Source organism: Cicer arietinum, chromosome 4 (assembly GCF_000331145.2).
Source record: "Cicer arietinum cultivar CDC Frontier isolate Library 1 chromosome 4, Cicar.CDCFrontier_v2.0, whole genome shotgun sequence".
Classification (NCBI taxonomy): Eukaryota; Viridiplantae; Streptophyta; class Magnoliopsida; order Fabales; family Fabaceae; genus Cicer; species Cicer arietinum.
In genome coordinates, this window is record NC_021163.2 from 59348487 (window position 1) to 59365666 (window position 17180).

At 29.6% G+C, this 17180-nt stretch overlaps 2 protein-coding genes across 2 annotated transcripts; one reads left to right on the plus strand and one right to left on the minus strand.

The window, feature by feature from the left end:
• Window positions 1–1727: 1727 nt before the first annotated feature.
• Window positions 1728–10672, plus strand: LOC101492089 (ubiquitin carboxyl-terminal hydrolase 26-like). The gene is given in 15 exon segments (XM_073367811.1): window positions 1728–1832; window positions 2431–2531; window positions 2632–3090; window positions 3092–3223; window positions 3990–4245; window positions 4858–5594; window positions 5771–5879; window positions 6423–6601; window positions 7621–7905; window positions 7985–8183; window positions 8476–8547; window positions 8656–8886; window positions 9535–9798; window positions 10121–10268; window positions 10347–10672. Coding segments are annotated over 14 exon segments (3246 nt in total). The 5' UTR covers window positions 1728–1832; window positions 2431–2451; the 3' UTR covers window positions 10442–10672.
• A 1517-nt stretch (window positions 10673–12189) lies between these two features.
• On the minus strand, window positions 12190–13608 carry LOC101492433 (guanine nucleotide-binding protein subunit gamma 2-like). Its single transcript, XM_004498541.4, has 4 exons — window positions 13185–13608; window positions 12675–12727; window positions 12522–12566; window positions 12190–12373 (listed from the first exon to the last, which is right to left on the minus strand). The coding sequence occupies exons 1-4, from the start codon at window positions 13383–13385 to the stop codon at window positions 12292–12294; spliced, it is 381 nt and encodes a 126-aa protein (XP_004498598.1). The 5' UTR covers window positions 13386–13608; the 3' UTR covers window positions 12190–12291.
• Between the last annotated feature and the right edge of the window lie 3572 nt (window positions 13609–17180).

Here is a 17180-nt window from a genome sequence, read left to right on the forward strand (position 1 = left end):
CCAAAGAATATATAATATTAAAATACATTATTGAATATATTAAATAATAAAAGTATTTTTATTTTATTAATAGAATTTTCTTTATTATTCTTTTTTTATTATAATAATTATTAAAAGTTATATAATATTATTAAATTAAATATTTTGATTATTAAATTAATTATTTTAATTATTTATAACAATATACCCAATAATAAATAACAAAATTCAACAGCCAAAGAATATATAATATTAAAATACATTATTGAATATATTAAATAATAAAAGTATTTTTATGTTATTAATAGAATTTTCTTTTTATTATTATTATTATTATAATAATTATTAAAAGTTATATAATATTATTAACTTAATTATTTTTATTATTTATAATAATATTTTGTATTTTTTAATGTTATAATTATTTTTAAAATATTTAATAATAATAAATATAATATATCCAATATAATATACCCAAAAATATAATAACAAAATTCAACAAAAAAAAAAAAAATTAAGGCAAGAGGTCGCATCCCCAGGATGCGACCATCTAGTGAAGTTCAAATTTTTTTCTTTCAGGAAGTCGCATCCCCAGGTTGCGACTTGCAACTGGGGCTAAAAAGTAGGACAGTCTGATATTAAAAATTTAAAAAGGGGATATTTATATAAAAAACCCTCATTTTCAATCTATATCTATGTATTCTCAATAATATGATTTATAACTTTAAAGCAAATACGCCTTCCTTTTTATTGAACAGGTGTTTAAGTAAAAATATACATATAATCATTTCTCAATATAATAATAATAATAATAATAATAATAATAATAACAATAATAATAATAATAACACATTGAATGAGTTATTATTTTTTGAAAAATTAAATATGTTATTAAATTATACCATACTATATGATTTTTTAAATTATAATATAATACAATAATAAACATTTATTATAACAACATGGATGTAACTAAGGAATATAGTTTGATATACAATATATTTTCTTATTTTTAAATAATATAGTGTATATTAAAATAAAATTTAAGGATACACTTGGTCAACTTAATACTACTTTAAATTCAAAAAGTTGAATATATTAAATATACACTCTATATAAAATTAATGAAGATATAAATATATTAATCTTGTGCTAATTATTATTATTTTTTGGTCAAGAATCTTGAGCTAATTCTAATATAAATATATATTGACAAATGAATCATTAATTTAGTTTTCAAAATTGTTCATAAGATATTTTAGTTTATAAAATTTACAAATATCTAAAATGATTAATGACATAAATTTTTTATATCACAATAATTTTTCCAACTTTTATTATATTTTTATATTTTTAGTCATTGTATAATTTCATAAGCTAAATCAGTAGCTTGTATATATATAGACACATGGGTTTTGTTTACCTCACCATTGTAGTTTTGTAATACAAACAGTATAGGAGTAGTGTCTGTGTAGTGTATAATTATATATATAATTATTATATATATATACATATATAATTATTATTTATCTTTATTTACTCTTTGTTTCAAAACCATCCATCATTTTCTCACTTTTTTTCACTGCGTGACTCAGACTTCCCTCCATTCTTTTCCCAAAAAATCCCTTTCCCTCCTCCTTCTCCCTCTAAAAAGGTAATTATAATTATTTTATTATTTTTCTGTACAAAAATAAATCAATAATATCTTATTATTATTATATTATAAATAAATAAATAAATAAATTCCATTTTTATTTTCTTATGTTTCTTTATTTCTTTCTTCGAATCCAAAATCATTCTTGTTCATCTTTTTGCACTTCAAAGCAGCTTTTCTTTTTTCCCTCCTCTCTCTGGTAATGTCGTTGCAACCATTTTTCTACCTTAATATATATACTTATTTCGATCATTTGATTTTTTTGCAATTCATTAATATTAATATTATTATTTCTTTTTTGTTGTTTGAATATATGAAATTCTCGTTGGTTTTATTCGGTTCTTTTTTTAAAAATAACATTTGGTTGATTGGAATTTCTAGGGTTCTTGCAGCTTCCGCTTTGTTTCTTTGTAATTTATAATGTAATTAGATTCTTACTTGTTCTGTTTTGCAATAAGTAATGATGACATAGGAGTGAACTTGTGGTAATGTGTATAATTTTCTATCAAAATTTGTATTTTATTCGTTTTTAATTGATTAGTTTACAGTGAAATGACACAATAAAATGTAAGTTATTGGAAGCATTTTTCATTAACATTAATTTGTCCTGTGGTTTTATAATTTGTAATTTACTATTTGTTGAGTTTTGTTGGTAGCATAAAATTAAACCAGATATAGCTTCGTTCATTTTTCTGTAATTAGATTTAAGTAATAGGTATGGAAATGGAGTGTTTACTGTTGATTCATTTCATAATTTTTTCTCTCTCAATGATGTTAGTTTGTTAGGCTTTTTTCAGGGTTAGGTTTTGTATTATACAATGAGCAGAGCAACGACTCGAAGTAAAAACAAAAGACAGAGACATGCGGATGATGATGCCGGAACATCGGAAATATGGAGGTACTACAAGCTGATAAAGAATTTAGTTTTTTTTTTTTTTTTGTAACTTATGAAATGGAATTATAACTTATTGTTACTCCCTTTGTGTATTTTTGTGCAGGAGAATTCACAAAACAGGTGCGGTAACTGAAGATGATGTGAACCAACTGTATATGATTTGGAAGCCCGTCTGTTCAGGCTGTCGTGTTAATATTAAAGACAACCCAAATTGCTTCTGTGCATTGGTTCCGGCTCCAAGTGGTACACGGAAGTCTGGTATATGGCAGAAGATATCTGATTTTGTTGAAAGTCTTGGCTTTGACCCAAACACAGAACTTCGCGCATCTGCTGATTCACCCGCAGGACTCACAAATCTTGGAGCAACGTGTTATGCTAATAGCATACTCCAATGCTTGTATATGAATAAACATTTCCGAGAAGGATTGTTTTCTGTTGAACCGGATGTTTTACAGCAACAACCGGTGTTAGATCAACTGGCTCGGCTTTTTGCACAGTTGCATTTAAGTAAAAAGGCTTTCATAGATTCTTCTCCATTTGTAAAAACGCTGGAGTTAGACAATTCAGCAGGATAGCCACGAGTTCCTGACATTGCTTCTGTCATTGCTTGAGCGTTGCCTTAGCTGTTCCAAAATTTCCAAGGCAAGAACGATTGTTCAAGATCTTTTCCGTGGAAGTGTGTCTCATGTGACAACGTAAGAATAATTGGTTGTTATAAACTTGCTGGCTTGTAAACTACCATTTTTCCCTGCTAAATATTTATCAGTGTGGGGCTGGGGCTGTGAAATATTACAGTTTTGTCAAATATGTTATAATTCTTATTTTATTTTATATTATATTTTGATCCTTCTGCTGCCTCTTCACAACACTCTTATATAAAAGACAAAGATGATAACATCTTCAGAATGATGTAAGTGTTTGTAACATGTAAAACATAAGATTACACCGTTATTTGTTGGGCACCCTTAAAATTACTTTTGTAGAAAGAATGTTTTTGATATTACCAAATGATGTTTTTAATTATAATTTTGTGCTAATTTGGCTGTTGCATTGTCTTTGAGGACTGGTTAGTATTGATAATATAATTATCCTTACTGGTTGTTCAGACTCATTTTCTCATTATTGGTCAAAAGCTAAGAAGCATGGGCACCGATACGGACATAGGACACGACACTGATGCACACATGGTGGCTCAACAATATTGGATGTGTCCATCTATCTTGTAGTGTCCCATTGTGCTGTGTCTAACCCGAGTGTCGGACATGTTTCCAACACGGCCCTTTCGTGAAGTGTCTGTGCTTCATATGTCAGAAGTGACTCTGGTATTTTATGCTCAAATGATCTCAAATGAATTTCTTATATTCTTAGATTTTCTACTTTCACTTAGATGTATTCCTCACAAGCATTTGTCATGTTTATGTGACCACTACACATTTCTAATTTTCTTACTTTATAATGAAGGTGTTCACAATGTGGAAGAGACTCTGAAGCTTCTTCCAAAATGGAAGACTTCTATGAGTTGGAGTTGAATGTCAAGGGATTGAAAAGTTTAGATGAGAGTTTAGATGATTACCTCACTGTTGAAGAGCTTAATGGGGACAATCAATATTTTTGTGAGTCGTGTAAAACAAGAGTTGATGCTACTCGCAGCATCAAGCTACGAACATTACCTGACGTGCTGAATTTTCAGCTTAAACGCTATGTCTTCCTTCCAAAGGTATTTTGTAAAGTTTGAATTTTATTATCGGTGTGTTGTTGTAATCATTAAACAACTAAAGTCCTTGTGTTTTTCGTTGTTTCATTTTTGGTTTGATTGTATCTTTTTTTTTTTGTATAAGAGAGCAATAAATATTGTAAGAATTTTCAGATCATACTCCAATAAATACTTAAAGAGCCAATTAATTTTTTTAATTCTTCATAGCATATTTATTCTTTTGCCAATTTCCCTAACATTAATTTTGGACTTAGAAAATTAGATTTCCTCTTTGCACATGTGAACCATAGTCCGGAAAACCTTGTCCCTGTTTGTGTGTGAGCATTTTTTCTCTCTAAATTTTCCTATCCCTAGGAAAGCCCCAAATCAAATTTTAAAAAGAATTCTTCCAGTGTGCTTATCACTATTCAAATCAAACATCTTGATCTAAAGTCTCTTATAGAAAGAAACATGTTTTTTCTTTCTCTGGGCAAGCTTCATGCAAGTGTGGTTTTATATACCAACTTTTTGGTACTATTATATTTTCTTTGTTCTATATAGTATATTTTTATTTTCTGTTTCATTAAATCGTTTTCTTATGGAGGTATTCCTTTATTCTTCTGTTTCCTCGGACAGACAACAACAAAGAAGAAAGTTACTTCTACATTTTCATTTCGTGCTGAACTTAGCATGCACCACAGATTGTCTGAGCCATCTCAGTCTGAATTGATATATGACTTGTCAGCTGTACTGATACACAAGGGAACTGCAGCTAATAGTGGTCATTACATTGCTCACATCAAGGATAAGAAAACTGGGCAATGGTGGGAATTTGATGATGAGCTTGTTACTAACTTGGGTCGGTGTCCATTTGCTGATGAAGCTTCATGCTCTGCTTCTAAATCTGTTAAGAATGACGTAGATCATGCTAATTCCTCTGAAGCAAGGGTAGCTGGCAGTAATGGAAATGGTTTAAATGTCAAAGTTTCACAATCTTCACTTACAGAGACGTTTTCATCTAGTGATGCATATATGTTGATGTACCATCTTAAGCATACTAAAAATGTTAGTGAGAATGGGGTCATGGATTCTAGTGCTAACCATACAGAAAGAGATGATAATTCAGTTACTGCACAAGACAGTGATTGTCTTCCTTCTCATTTTTGTGAAGAGATTCAAAATTTCAATGCCTCATATCTTGATGCTTGCCAGCAGTACACTCACAGGAAAGAGGAAGAATTGAGTCGTATCAATGAGAGGAGAGAAGAAGTTCGATCTGTTTTAGCTGAAGCTACTGTTCAACCACTTGAGCAACCATTTTTTTGGATTAATAGTGACTGGCTTCGCCAGTGGGCTGAAAATGTTACTCCAACGTTAGTGCATATGCTTTATGTATTATTGGCCATGAACGCATCAATAGTTTGTTATGTTTTGTTTGTGTGGCTAGATTCTTTTCTTGCGTAGCTTGAGGCGCATTCGTTCTATCATTTTCTAGGGTAGGGTTATTTCACTTAATTTATGGGATACTTACTTTTGAATGTTAATGCAGTGCTATTGACAACACATCTATCCAATGTTCACATGGTAAAGTCCCAGTGTCAAAGGTTACCTCGACAAAGCGATTGTCTTCTAAAGCATGGGATAAACTATTGTCTAAGGTAAATGTTTTTATCTGTTATGATGTCATTCTTTTGATTTTGGAGCTCTTTTTAAATCAATATGAAAAATGTTGATTGAGATTTCTTGTAAATGGTAATGTGGCTTGGGAAGGGATAGATTGGAAAATGATTTCTCCCTTTTCCTTCTATTCTATGTATGCTGATGGATAATACTCATAAGATAAATGTTTTTTTTTTTTTGGCATCAGAGTGAGCTGTGTTCATCATGAAGCACCAAACTTACCTTGTTTCTTCATTTCTTGCGAGTCTGAAAGAGAAATATTTCGACAAATGATAGTTTTTATGAAGTAGGTTATTTTTGGTTTGTGCTGATGTGAGGAGAATGCAGTGTACATTGCTGAATGAATTGTAGTGTACATCGCTGAATGAATTGCAGTGTACATAATAATAACAGGAAGTTTGAGTTTCTGTTGAGAGATTTATAAGCAGTTGATTTAGTCATGTTTTATTAATGTGTATCTCCTAATTCCGATTGCTGCTAATAGTATGTAACATTTTTCCTTTATGCCATATAAAATTCAGTATGGCGGGGGGCCAGCACTTTCTCATGTTGACCACTGTTGGGATTGTCTGATTGATGGGGCTCGAAATGTTGTGTCAGCTGACACTTATCGGGATCGAAGAGAATCATTTAAGCAACTTGCACGAGATGTTCTTGATGGGAAAAATGAAGATGGAAAGTACTATGTGTCTAGATCATGGTATGATTACAAATTTTTTCTGCTGTTATTACTGTTCCTATAGAAAGGAATAAGGTGTGGTAGAGATAAGTTTTCTATTTTCAATTTTGTTATGGTTTTTTTTTAAAGCTTTACGGGGACAGTATTCTTATGATCCGGGAGAGAAGGAAATAAGGCACAGAGATTCTTTTTTAGATCAGACAAATAGTGTATTAATTAAAGGGCCAAAAGGGCGTGAAAAGAGTAAATTTTTTTAGTCCAGTAGACTAAAACGTAAGAGAGGGGAAATACACATGGATGCTCAACAGGGTCTCTAATACAAGATAAAGCTTAATACTTATACTAGGAGAGAGTTAAAAAACTAGGATAGCATGATAATTGAATATTGAAAATTCCAGTATTATTTTTTTGTGGTGAGAGTGAGCACATACATTAATAGATTGTATGTTCTAACTTCGAACAACCAGCTGATTCTGTCTGGGTTGAGCTGTGATGACAGCTTTACATTCTAACTAACTGATACTCTGATAGTAACTAACCTAACAAACTCACTAAATAGCAGTAAATCACATGAGAGCATATAATACACTTGTGCCCATGCACAAAACAAATTAACCACTGAGAGTCCACATTGGATAGTGATATGGCCTAGATAGAAGTTATAAGTGGTGAGTATCTCTCACCTTACAAACCAGTTGTCGGGCTGAGTTAGACCTAAGCCAAAACCTAAGATAGTATCATATTATATCCTAGATATATTGGGCTATTCTGGTTGTGCTCCAAATGTTCAATTTTGAGTGTAATGGAGTGTGTTGACTTGTTGAGAGTCTGGCATTAGATAGTGATGTGACCTGAAAAGTGATTATACGTGGTGGGCATCCCCTACCTTACAAGTTGAATCTGTAAGGATGATTTAGGCCCAATCCAAAACCTAACAACCTGTTCTGATCAGTTTTTCTTTTGTATCATCAACGTCACCACGTTAGGGTTTTTCAAAAGCAACAATGCGAAAGCCTTTTAAGCCGATTTTACGTTTGTAGGTTGCAGCAATGGTGGAAAAGAAAAGTTGTTGATGCTCCATCTGAAGCTGATGCTGGACCGACAGCGGCTATTAGTTGTCCACATGGACAACTTTTGCCTGAGCAAGCAACTGGTGCTAAGCGGGTGCTTGTTTCTGAGGATTTTTGGCTCTTCTTATATGAAGACGCCACTTCTGTAAAACATGATGATCTTCTGGTCTGCCCTACTTTTCCTTTAGACTCCGGAGAGTGTTCTGAATGCAGCAATGAATTATCTGAAGTGGCTTGCATGGAGGATTCTATGAGGTTATTTTCTTTGTTCATTGCTATTGATATAGAGTTGATGCAGACATATTTTAATGTAAATTCTGTTTTCGTGATGTAGGTTATTAAAACAAAGGCAGCGTCAGAGTCACGAGAAACTGTTCAGTGGGAAAAGTATGCCACTCTCTCTAGATTGCAAGTATTTCTTAGTTCCTTCGTCTTGGATTTCAAAATGGAGAAATTACATCAACTCAGCCGTCAAGAATTCTGATAAACCTGAAACGTTAGATGTGGTAATTGGTTCACTGATCTGTGAAAAGGTACATCATTTCTTCATTTGTTCTTTAGTTGCGTTTTGCATATTGTTATGTGGTGTAAATCAGAGTTCCTTTTGTTTCAATTAGTATACTATTATTATTTGGTTACACTTGAATTACTTATATGAAAAGTTATTCTATGCAATGTGATAGAGATTTTAGGTGCAGATGTAGATTCTTAACTCGTCAATTGCAATGACATTTTCTATGCTCAGTCTTCACATATAGGACATGACATTAAATTTAATTTGAAGCAATTTCATGACGGATTTATTTGTCCCCCCTTGTTTCTCAGCACTCAAAACTAGTTGAAAGGCCTCCTGAACTGATTTCCAGACGTGGTGCTATAATTCCAAAAGAGTCTTCTGTAAGTTGGGGGAGTTTTTTTTTGCACTCCCTTCATTTTGCATATCAATGTAACTCGTGTTTTTTCTCTGTCTCTCAGTCTTACTTCTGTCCACTTTGTGAATTCTAGGCAGGTGGCTTAACTATCATATCTGAGAATGATTGGAAATGTTTCTGCAAAGAATGGGGTGCTACTGAGACCAAAGGAATATCTGCAAAGATTGAGAATATTAATGATTCAGTGAATGCTCTAGCTGGATCTTGTGAAGAGATGGCAATATGTGAGGACCAGTTGGCCAATTGGGATAAGGTGAATAATGAAAGTGGGAATGGTCAAATTTTGATCAAGACTTTTCCTGAGGTAATCTAAAACTCTACCAACATTCTGTTGAATATGCTATTTCATGCCCTGAACTTGATTTTCTCGTGCCTAAATTTTTTGGAAGCCAAGTCTTACAGAAATCAGAATTACATATATACATATATTAGGCAACTAATCCTATATGGTATTTTCTTTTAATTTATATGAAGCTTAATGGCCATCCTTATTATGTTGCAGTTGTACTCAAGAACGAGAAGTCACATTCTTGATTTTTCTAATTTTCCTGTTAGCTCTTTTCATCACGTGCATAGTAAAATAACTTGTCTGAAAATAACAGTAATGGTGTATCACATGTTTCTGAACAAAAGCAATCATGTCTTACAAAAGCTGCTTCCAGATTTTGTGCGTGTAACTTGGCTGAAAAAGATATTGTATGCGTGATAATTGAATTGAAGTCTGAAATTTGTCTATCTGTAGCTCATTCTTCTGAATATACATTGTTATCCACTCCCTTATATTCTCCCTACATATATCCCATAACCAACTTATCTCAGTTATTTTTTTTTAATTTATTTTAAATCTGTTATTCTTGAACTAAATTTACTGGAAATTTCGTGTTTTCTTTACTGGATGATACATTTAATTTTCATTTGAACTGTTATAATCTTTGCCCTTCTGAACATGTAGGTTTGTGAAAGTTGCATTGGAGAAAAGGAAAGTTGTGCGTTGATGCATAAACTAAATTATTGCAATGAGGATATATGTGTAATTCTTGTCCGTGGAAAGGAGGTCCCTAGATCGATCTTGGAGGCTTCAAAGGGATTTGTTGAAACAGATCGAAGGGTTTCTAAACGCTCCCGGAAGACTAAAAATGGGAGTTCAATTAATCTAAAAGTTTCTGCTTCAACATCAATTTACCAACTGAAAATGATGATATGGGAATCCTTTGGGGTAAGCCATGTTTTTCTATATCGATATTATTTCATACTGTAAAAGTTGTCTGGCTAAGTTCATGTGGTTAAAAATGGTTACGAGTTTCTCGATCATTTAGGCATAGAAAAATCCTCCCATTCATCGCATTGTTCATGTCGCTACCTACACAGTCGCCTAGATCCTCCTCCCTCTGTATTATATGTTTGTGTGAAAGCATCATATAACAGTGAACCTAAACCGACTAGTAGACGTACATTAGGGGTGATTGCTTGCTAGACTGAAAATAGATGTGTCTGCATAAATTTTGTTCCTACATCTGGTAATTGTTTTCACTTCTCAGGTTGTCAAGGAAAACCAAATACTACAAAAAGGTGATAGAACAATTGATAACAATGACGAAAATGCTACACTTGTGGACGTTGACATATTTGCAGGAGATCAGATTATTGTGAGGGACTCTGAGATCCATGAAAATCGAGATATTGCTGGTAAGATTTTGATACCTGTACTTTATCACTATTCTTTTCCTTTTATAAACTGAAATGGACATGCTCTATCTTTTACAGATGAGCTGTGTAACGATAAAATGGATACACAGCATACCGAGGAAGGGTTTCGTGGAACACTTTTGACTTCAAATATTTCATCTCAGGTTGTTTAGGAAGCACTTTTTATTGGTATCATCTTTTGTGAAATTTATTGTTATGTATATATATTCTTCAGGAAAAGAAACAATTGAATGAGAAAAAAATGGTTTGGTGGAAAACAACTATGTAAATCCCTGTGCCTCTGGCATACCTAAAGTTTGGATGTTTTAGTCTTATGCCAAAGTAATGGCAAATTTTGGAAATGTATTTCTGTGTTGTGATTTTATATATGAGCATTATTTCAATTCAAGAGTGAGGAGGAGGCACTCCTTTTAAAAAAAAATTAAAAACCAACTGTAACTAACCTGCACCTGATTAACTAATTGAGGTTTTAAAAAATGGTTAAACTACTGCATTTCAATTGCGCTCTTGGTGTCATATCTTAGGAAATGGATTATCTGTAGTCACTATTTGACTACAGAAAGATCTCAGCCATCCAATTTTGATCAGTAAATTTATAATGCTTTTTATTTATTTGTTGAGATTTAAGTCATCATCTTTGGTTTCAATCAAAAGGCCTGTGATGCACTGACTACAGTGAATCATGGTCCCTTATCTTGCCACTAAAATCTTAATATAAGGATCACTTGTTGATATTTACTTAGACTTAGACTTATATTATTCTTTAAGAAGTAGTTGTAATTATTGCAAAATGCATATCTTACATAGTCTCTCAATAGATTTTACAGACTTAAGACCAGAAATAAAGTCAATCGAGCACTTGCTTGGGATGGAGCTTTTTAGCAACAAATGAATTTTTCTTCCATAGTATAGTGTATGATGCAACAATTTTTTGCTTTACGCTTCTCCAAGATATATAACCTTGGGCTAAAGAAAATTCAGTCCTAAGTGAATTTTTTAGAGTCCATGCATCCAACTCATTTTGAATTTGAAATATCCTATTACTTCCTAAATATCAAAATGCTTTTCTATATTAAATTGTAATATCTATTTCGTTGAATTACCTTCCAATGCTTTATGTTTGGGTTACTTCGATATCTACGTAATATTTCTATTGCAAATGCAATATCAGGCTTAGTGCTACCTTAACATACATAATAGTGTATCCATTTTACAATAAATATCGTTTACGATTTTTATACTTATATTAAAAAATATAATAATTAAATAAACAAAAATTATTTTACTAAATTATCATTCTTAACTATTAGTGTGTTTTCTTTTATTAATGCAAAATACAATAATATTTTAAAAGTTGTATAAATAATAATAATTGAATGATATTGTAGGAAAAAAATTAAAAATACAATGACCATACAACAATGTTAAAATGACATTCAATAAAAAATCATCATATCACATGAGATCAGTTTTAAAAATTGATAATAATATTTATTTTGAAACAATTTTTTTAATACTAAAATGATACATATTTTGAGACGAGGAGGTCCTCTAAATAAAGAATAAGGAATAGCTAGCCGTAGGCTCTTCTTGTTCCAATATTGTTTAGGGACATGACTAAAATTAAATTTTTACCCTTTAACTATAAGATTCAATATTAATAAAAAATTCGGCACATTAAAAATATTTTCAAACAATTTTAATGTGTAGGTCTTTTGAGATAATCCAAAATTCTGAGAAATGTATCCTTATGAATTTCTATATAATGACGTTCAAAGTTTCACCCATTATCGATCGTATCAAAGTTATGTTAGACAAAACGGTATGATGTAAGAAACTTAAATCACTACTTGCGAGTAAAATATCAACTGCACATAGAACTAATTATAGTATCATGCAGTAAATTAAAATTTCCCTCTTGTGTTTTATTTCTTGCAGGAAAAATATTAAAATTATAAATTCATAGATCAACCAAAAAATATAACTATAAAACACAATTTTTTTAAATCCAGCGCTTATGATTTCGAGAGTTGTGAGCGCCACCGAACCATCGATCCCAATCAGCGTCAACTGAATCTTTAATCCTGCAAGCAATTTGTATGTCATCAATTCATATCCTTAATTTCTTTCAGATTAATAATATAATTATTATTATTATAAATTAATTCACAACATTGGATCCATAAATTAATGTAATGTGAGCATAAAGAGTCAAAACGATCTTAATTTTACCATGGAAGCATAGGATCTGGTTTGGATTCAACGCTTGAAATTACACTGCAAATAAATTAAAAGCACAATTAATGGACCATTGAATGATGGAAAATAATAAAAATAACAATCTATTTTAAAAAGTATTATTTGTTTAATTTTTGTTTTGCTTACTCTTTGCAGATGGTGGAAGATTCGCCTACTGTTTCAAGTTTTTCCAACTCTTCCTGCGTCATCATAGATTCAAGTTATTTAATATATCAATTTCTTCTTCTTCTTCTCTCTCTCTCTCTCTCTCTATATATATATATATATATATGCAAATTAAATAAAATAGAGCATATTGCTGTTGCTACATATAAACTCATCTAGTTAATTATATAGTGAAATTTTTCGTTTTAGTTTTCATAAAAAAAATAGACACTAGTCATTCAAAGTTCAACTAAGATGTAAATAAAGACTAATTAAAGATGATTTTATTTTAGTTGAAATTCATTAATCACGTAAATTTAATTAATTGATTAATAATATATTTTTACTTTATAGAAAAAAAATTATATATGCATATTTATCATGTGAAAAAGAGATATACTAAGAAGATATACAAATAATTATGCAAATTAAAAAAAAAATAGAGCATATATATTACTAAATATAAAAAAGAGAAATGAGATGAGGGTTGACCTGCATAATATTGATTTGGTTATTGAGGTTAGAAATGGAAGCTTGCAACCTATGTTTCCCATAGAAGCCAGGGTAAGAACTAGTTCCAACTTGTGTAAAGGGATGAGGAGTACCCTTTTGTTTTGTTTCTATGTATTCCTCTGCAGATTCTCTTCCATTTTCTGCATCTGATGATACTTCTATTGATTGCTGTCTATCCATGGCACCACCTATGTCACCACTAAGTAATAATAATTATCAAAGAAGGTTGATTCTACAATCAAACTCATAAAGCAATTGAGAAAAGGGTTAATAATAATGGTCAAAAAAGGAGGGTGGAACATGGCTTATAGTGAGAGTGGACCAAAAGATACTATTAAATAACTAAATGATAGAAAAAAGAGGTGGAGGGTAAGGGGACAAGGGTGTGACATAGGGGTTTCATTGTTATGAGAATTAGCTAATGTACTTGTATGTATGAGAAAAAATAATTATATTCAATAGGATTAGTGGGTCCAAAAAAAGTAGAAAGAAAATGAATGGGGTTGTCAAGACATTTATCCGAATGAGTATTACTTCAAAAAATAATAATAATAATAATTGTTTTAAAGAATATTATTAATAATTTTTAATGTAATTTTAGATATTTTTTCCTTTAAATTATCTTTCATTATTATATATGCAACTTTCAAAAAATTATTATATTTTTTAAGATACATATAAAAATTTTAAATAACACTCACTGTAAGATCTAAAAAATATTAAGTTATTAAATACTTATTCTTACATTCTCTTTTTAATAATACTCAGTTCTTTTTTTTCTTTCAATTTTGACCAATAATACTCACTCTCTCTTGTTAATAATATTATTCTCTTTTTTTATTTTTATTTTTGACCAATAACATTCACTCTTTTACTTAAAGAATTCAATTTATATTGGAGTATCTCTTGGAACACATCTCAAGTACCATACCTCCATCTTATATACCTTAATAGTTCATCATATGTGGGACTTTCAAGGACCATACCTCCACCTTATATACTCTAATAGTGTGCGATATTCATCATATGTGGGACTTTCTTATTTTTCAATTCACAACAACACTAACTCTCATTAATGTCATTGTTATTTCCAACAAACTTCCATTAAAATCATCATCATTTTCAACAGTCCAAAACTCATTATGTGGTATCAAGTATTGGGGATTTAATAGGGGTTTCAAAATTTTATCCTCCGAACAAAACAATCTTGATAAATAGATCTTAATTAAATTTATAATCACAAATCTATTATCAAGTTAAATATTTTATAATCACAAATCTTAAATATTTTAAATGATTTCAAAAATACCTCTTAAAATATACTTTAACTTTGATCACCTAAACGTGAGATAAATTAGTGTATCTACGATGTCCAACGAACATAAACAAAACGATAGTGCTAACAACAAAGGGGAGAAAGTTTGACGGCCTTTTATTTGACTTAAAGAAGGTTTGTGTCTTTTTTCTCCTATTTATAGAGAAGAAATACTATCAACTCTATATTTTTCTAATTTTACCATCTTAGCATTTTAATTAACACTATCATATCATATTAAATTCAATCAATTCATCTTTTTAATTAGTTCAAGGTAGGAAAAACTTTAGAATTTAATGAACACTTATAAATTAATTTATATTTTCTTATCTTCAATGGTACAAACGGGGATTGAGCTCGCACCTTACAAGTCCAATACTTATTTTTTTTACCACCCACCAAACCATTGAGTCTATCAATTGACTTTCATAACTATTTTTTCTATTTTAAATGTTTTAATTAACATAAAGAAATTAGTATCAAATTAAATAAAAGGTTTAATTATATTTTTATTCTTTTATCTTTTGTTCATTTTTAAATTTCGTCATTTACTGATTTTTAGTTCAATTTTGTCATTTATCATTTTTTAAATGAGTCATATTCGTCCTACTGTTCTCCAAATGTTAATTTGAACTGAACAAAATCATATTTGACATAAGTGATGATATATGTAGCTGTCAGGTAGGATATGACCGTTACTCACTTATAAAATAGATTCTTATGCTGTAAAACTGAAATCCTCAAATTAAATAAGTAAAGTTTGGATTCTAGTTCATCCCTAAATTAAATTTATATAAATTCTGCAAATTTAGGTCATAATTTAGTTCATCTATTGTTGATTCATAAGAGTAAGCGTCAAATTTTAAAAAGAATTTCGAAAAAAAGTCATGTTGATCAAAAGATAACAAAAAATAAAGATAAAAATCATTATGATTTGTTTGTTACTAAAAATCTTGTCCACTAGACGCGGAGATAATTGAGAATTCTAATTTCTTTGAATTCTAAAAATACTTTGCATAAAAAAGCAAAAAATTATAATGAGAATAAAATAAATAATTTTTCTCAAGTTTTGGCTAAAAATAAAGATCTTGTTCATGAGTTGATAAACATGATATCTTCATTAAAAAATATGAATTATAGGTATAAGTGTACAAGAGATTATTCCTTTTCCATGTAAAATAAAAGTGAATTTTCTTTATGTGGGTTTAAATGACCCAATTATTTTTGTGAAATGAGTATTGTTATAAAATCAATACCAACACAAGAATTTTAGAACTCTAGAAATTGTGGTAAGTTTTAATTGCTAAATATATTATTTACAATCATCTTAAATTTTTATTTTTCTCTTTGATGTGTGTATCTTTTACAAAAATGGGTTCATTGAGGATTATTTGATTGGTGTGATGAAGCATATGGTAGACAATGTATAACTATTGTTGATACCAACATTGATGGCATCATTGATGTCCAATGTTGTATGTCAGTGTATTTGTTAGTTTGTTGGTGTTATTGATCATTATAGTAATGATAGTTATTATGTATTAGGTAGTTATATTAGGGATCACTAAGATGTATTTGAAGTAACAAGAAGCTGTGATAAGATGGTAGATGTACTTTATGAATGTAATATGTTGGTTGCAAGATGATCTATTATATTGGTTGAAATCAAAGATGAACTATTTAAGTGTCTACGATTGTTATTATGTTTAATTATGTGTTTATGACAATTATTATCTTCAAGATTAATTTAGAGTTCGAATCAAAATAAATGATTAAATTAAATTTTATTAAAAAGATGAAGAACGAATTTAAATTTTATTAAACTACGTTGTTTTTGTTTTTTTAATGTAAGATTTAAATATAATTTTGATTTTTTATTTTATACTTAATATTTATTTTGATCCTTTATATTTATTTATTTATTTTGGTCCTTTATATTTTATAAGTAGTGTATTTTATTTATTTTCAAATGATAAATGACAAAATTTAAAAATAGAGAAAAGATAAAGGATGAAAAATGTAAAGTTTAAATATGAATTTGTTCCATTATTTTATATTTAATATTCGTTTAGGCCATTTATATTTTTTATTTATTTTGATCATTTTATATTTTATAAGTGGTGTATTTTAGTGTTTTCACCATAATTCTTTTCAACAACTGCATAATTATTGTGATAAATTATTGAAATTAAATATTAAAACAATTACAAAATTAAGTGGGTAATCTTAATAAGCATGAAATAAAAATATAGTAAATTTGTATAAATATCGTTCCTTTAAAATTTTACAAGAATAATTGATAAAAAAATATAAGATAATTGTCGTACCTGTTATTAAAAAAATATAATATTTTATATATATTGATAATCATTATAAGATATTGAAATAACTTGAATGTTGCTATAATTTTTGTGATTAAAATATACTATTTATAAAATGTTAATGAATTAAAATAAAGATAAATAATTAAAATAAATATTAAGTAAAAGATAGACGATAAAAAATATATTTAACATATTTAACGAAAATATAATTAAACATAAATTAAGAACAAAGTGTATATATAAAACGAGGATCTCATATGGGGTAGGAATAGGATTAATGAATTTTGGTTAGAAAGAGTGGAAGAAGGTAAGTTGAATTTGGAGACATGAAAGAGT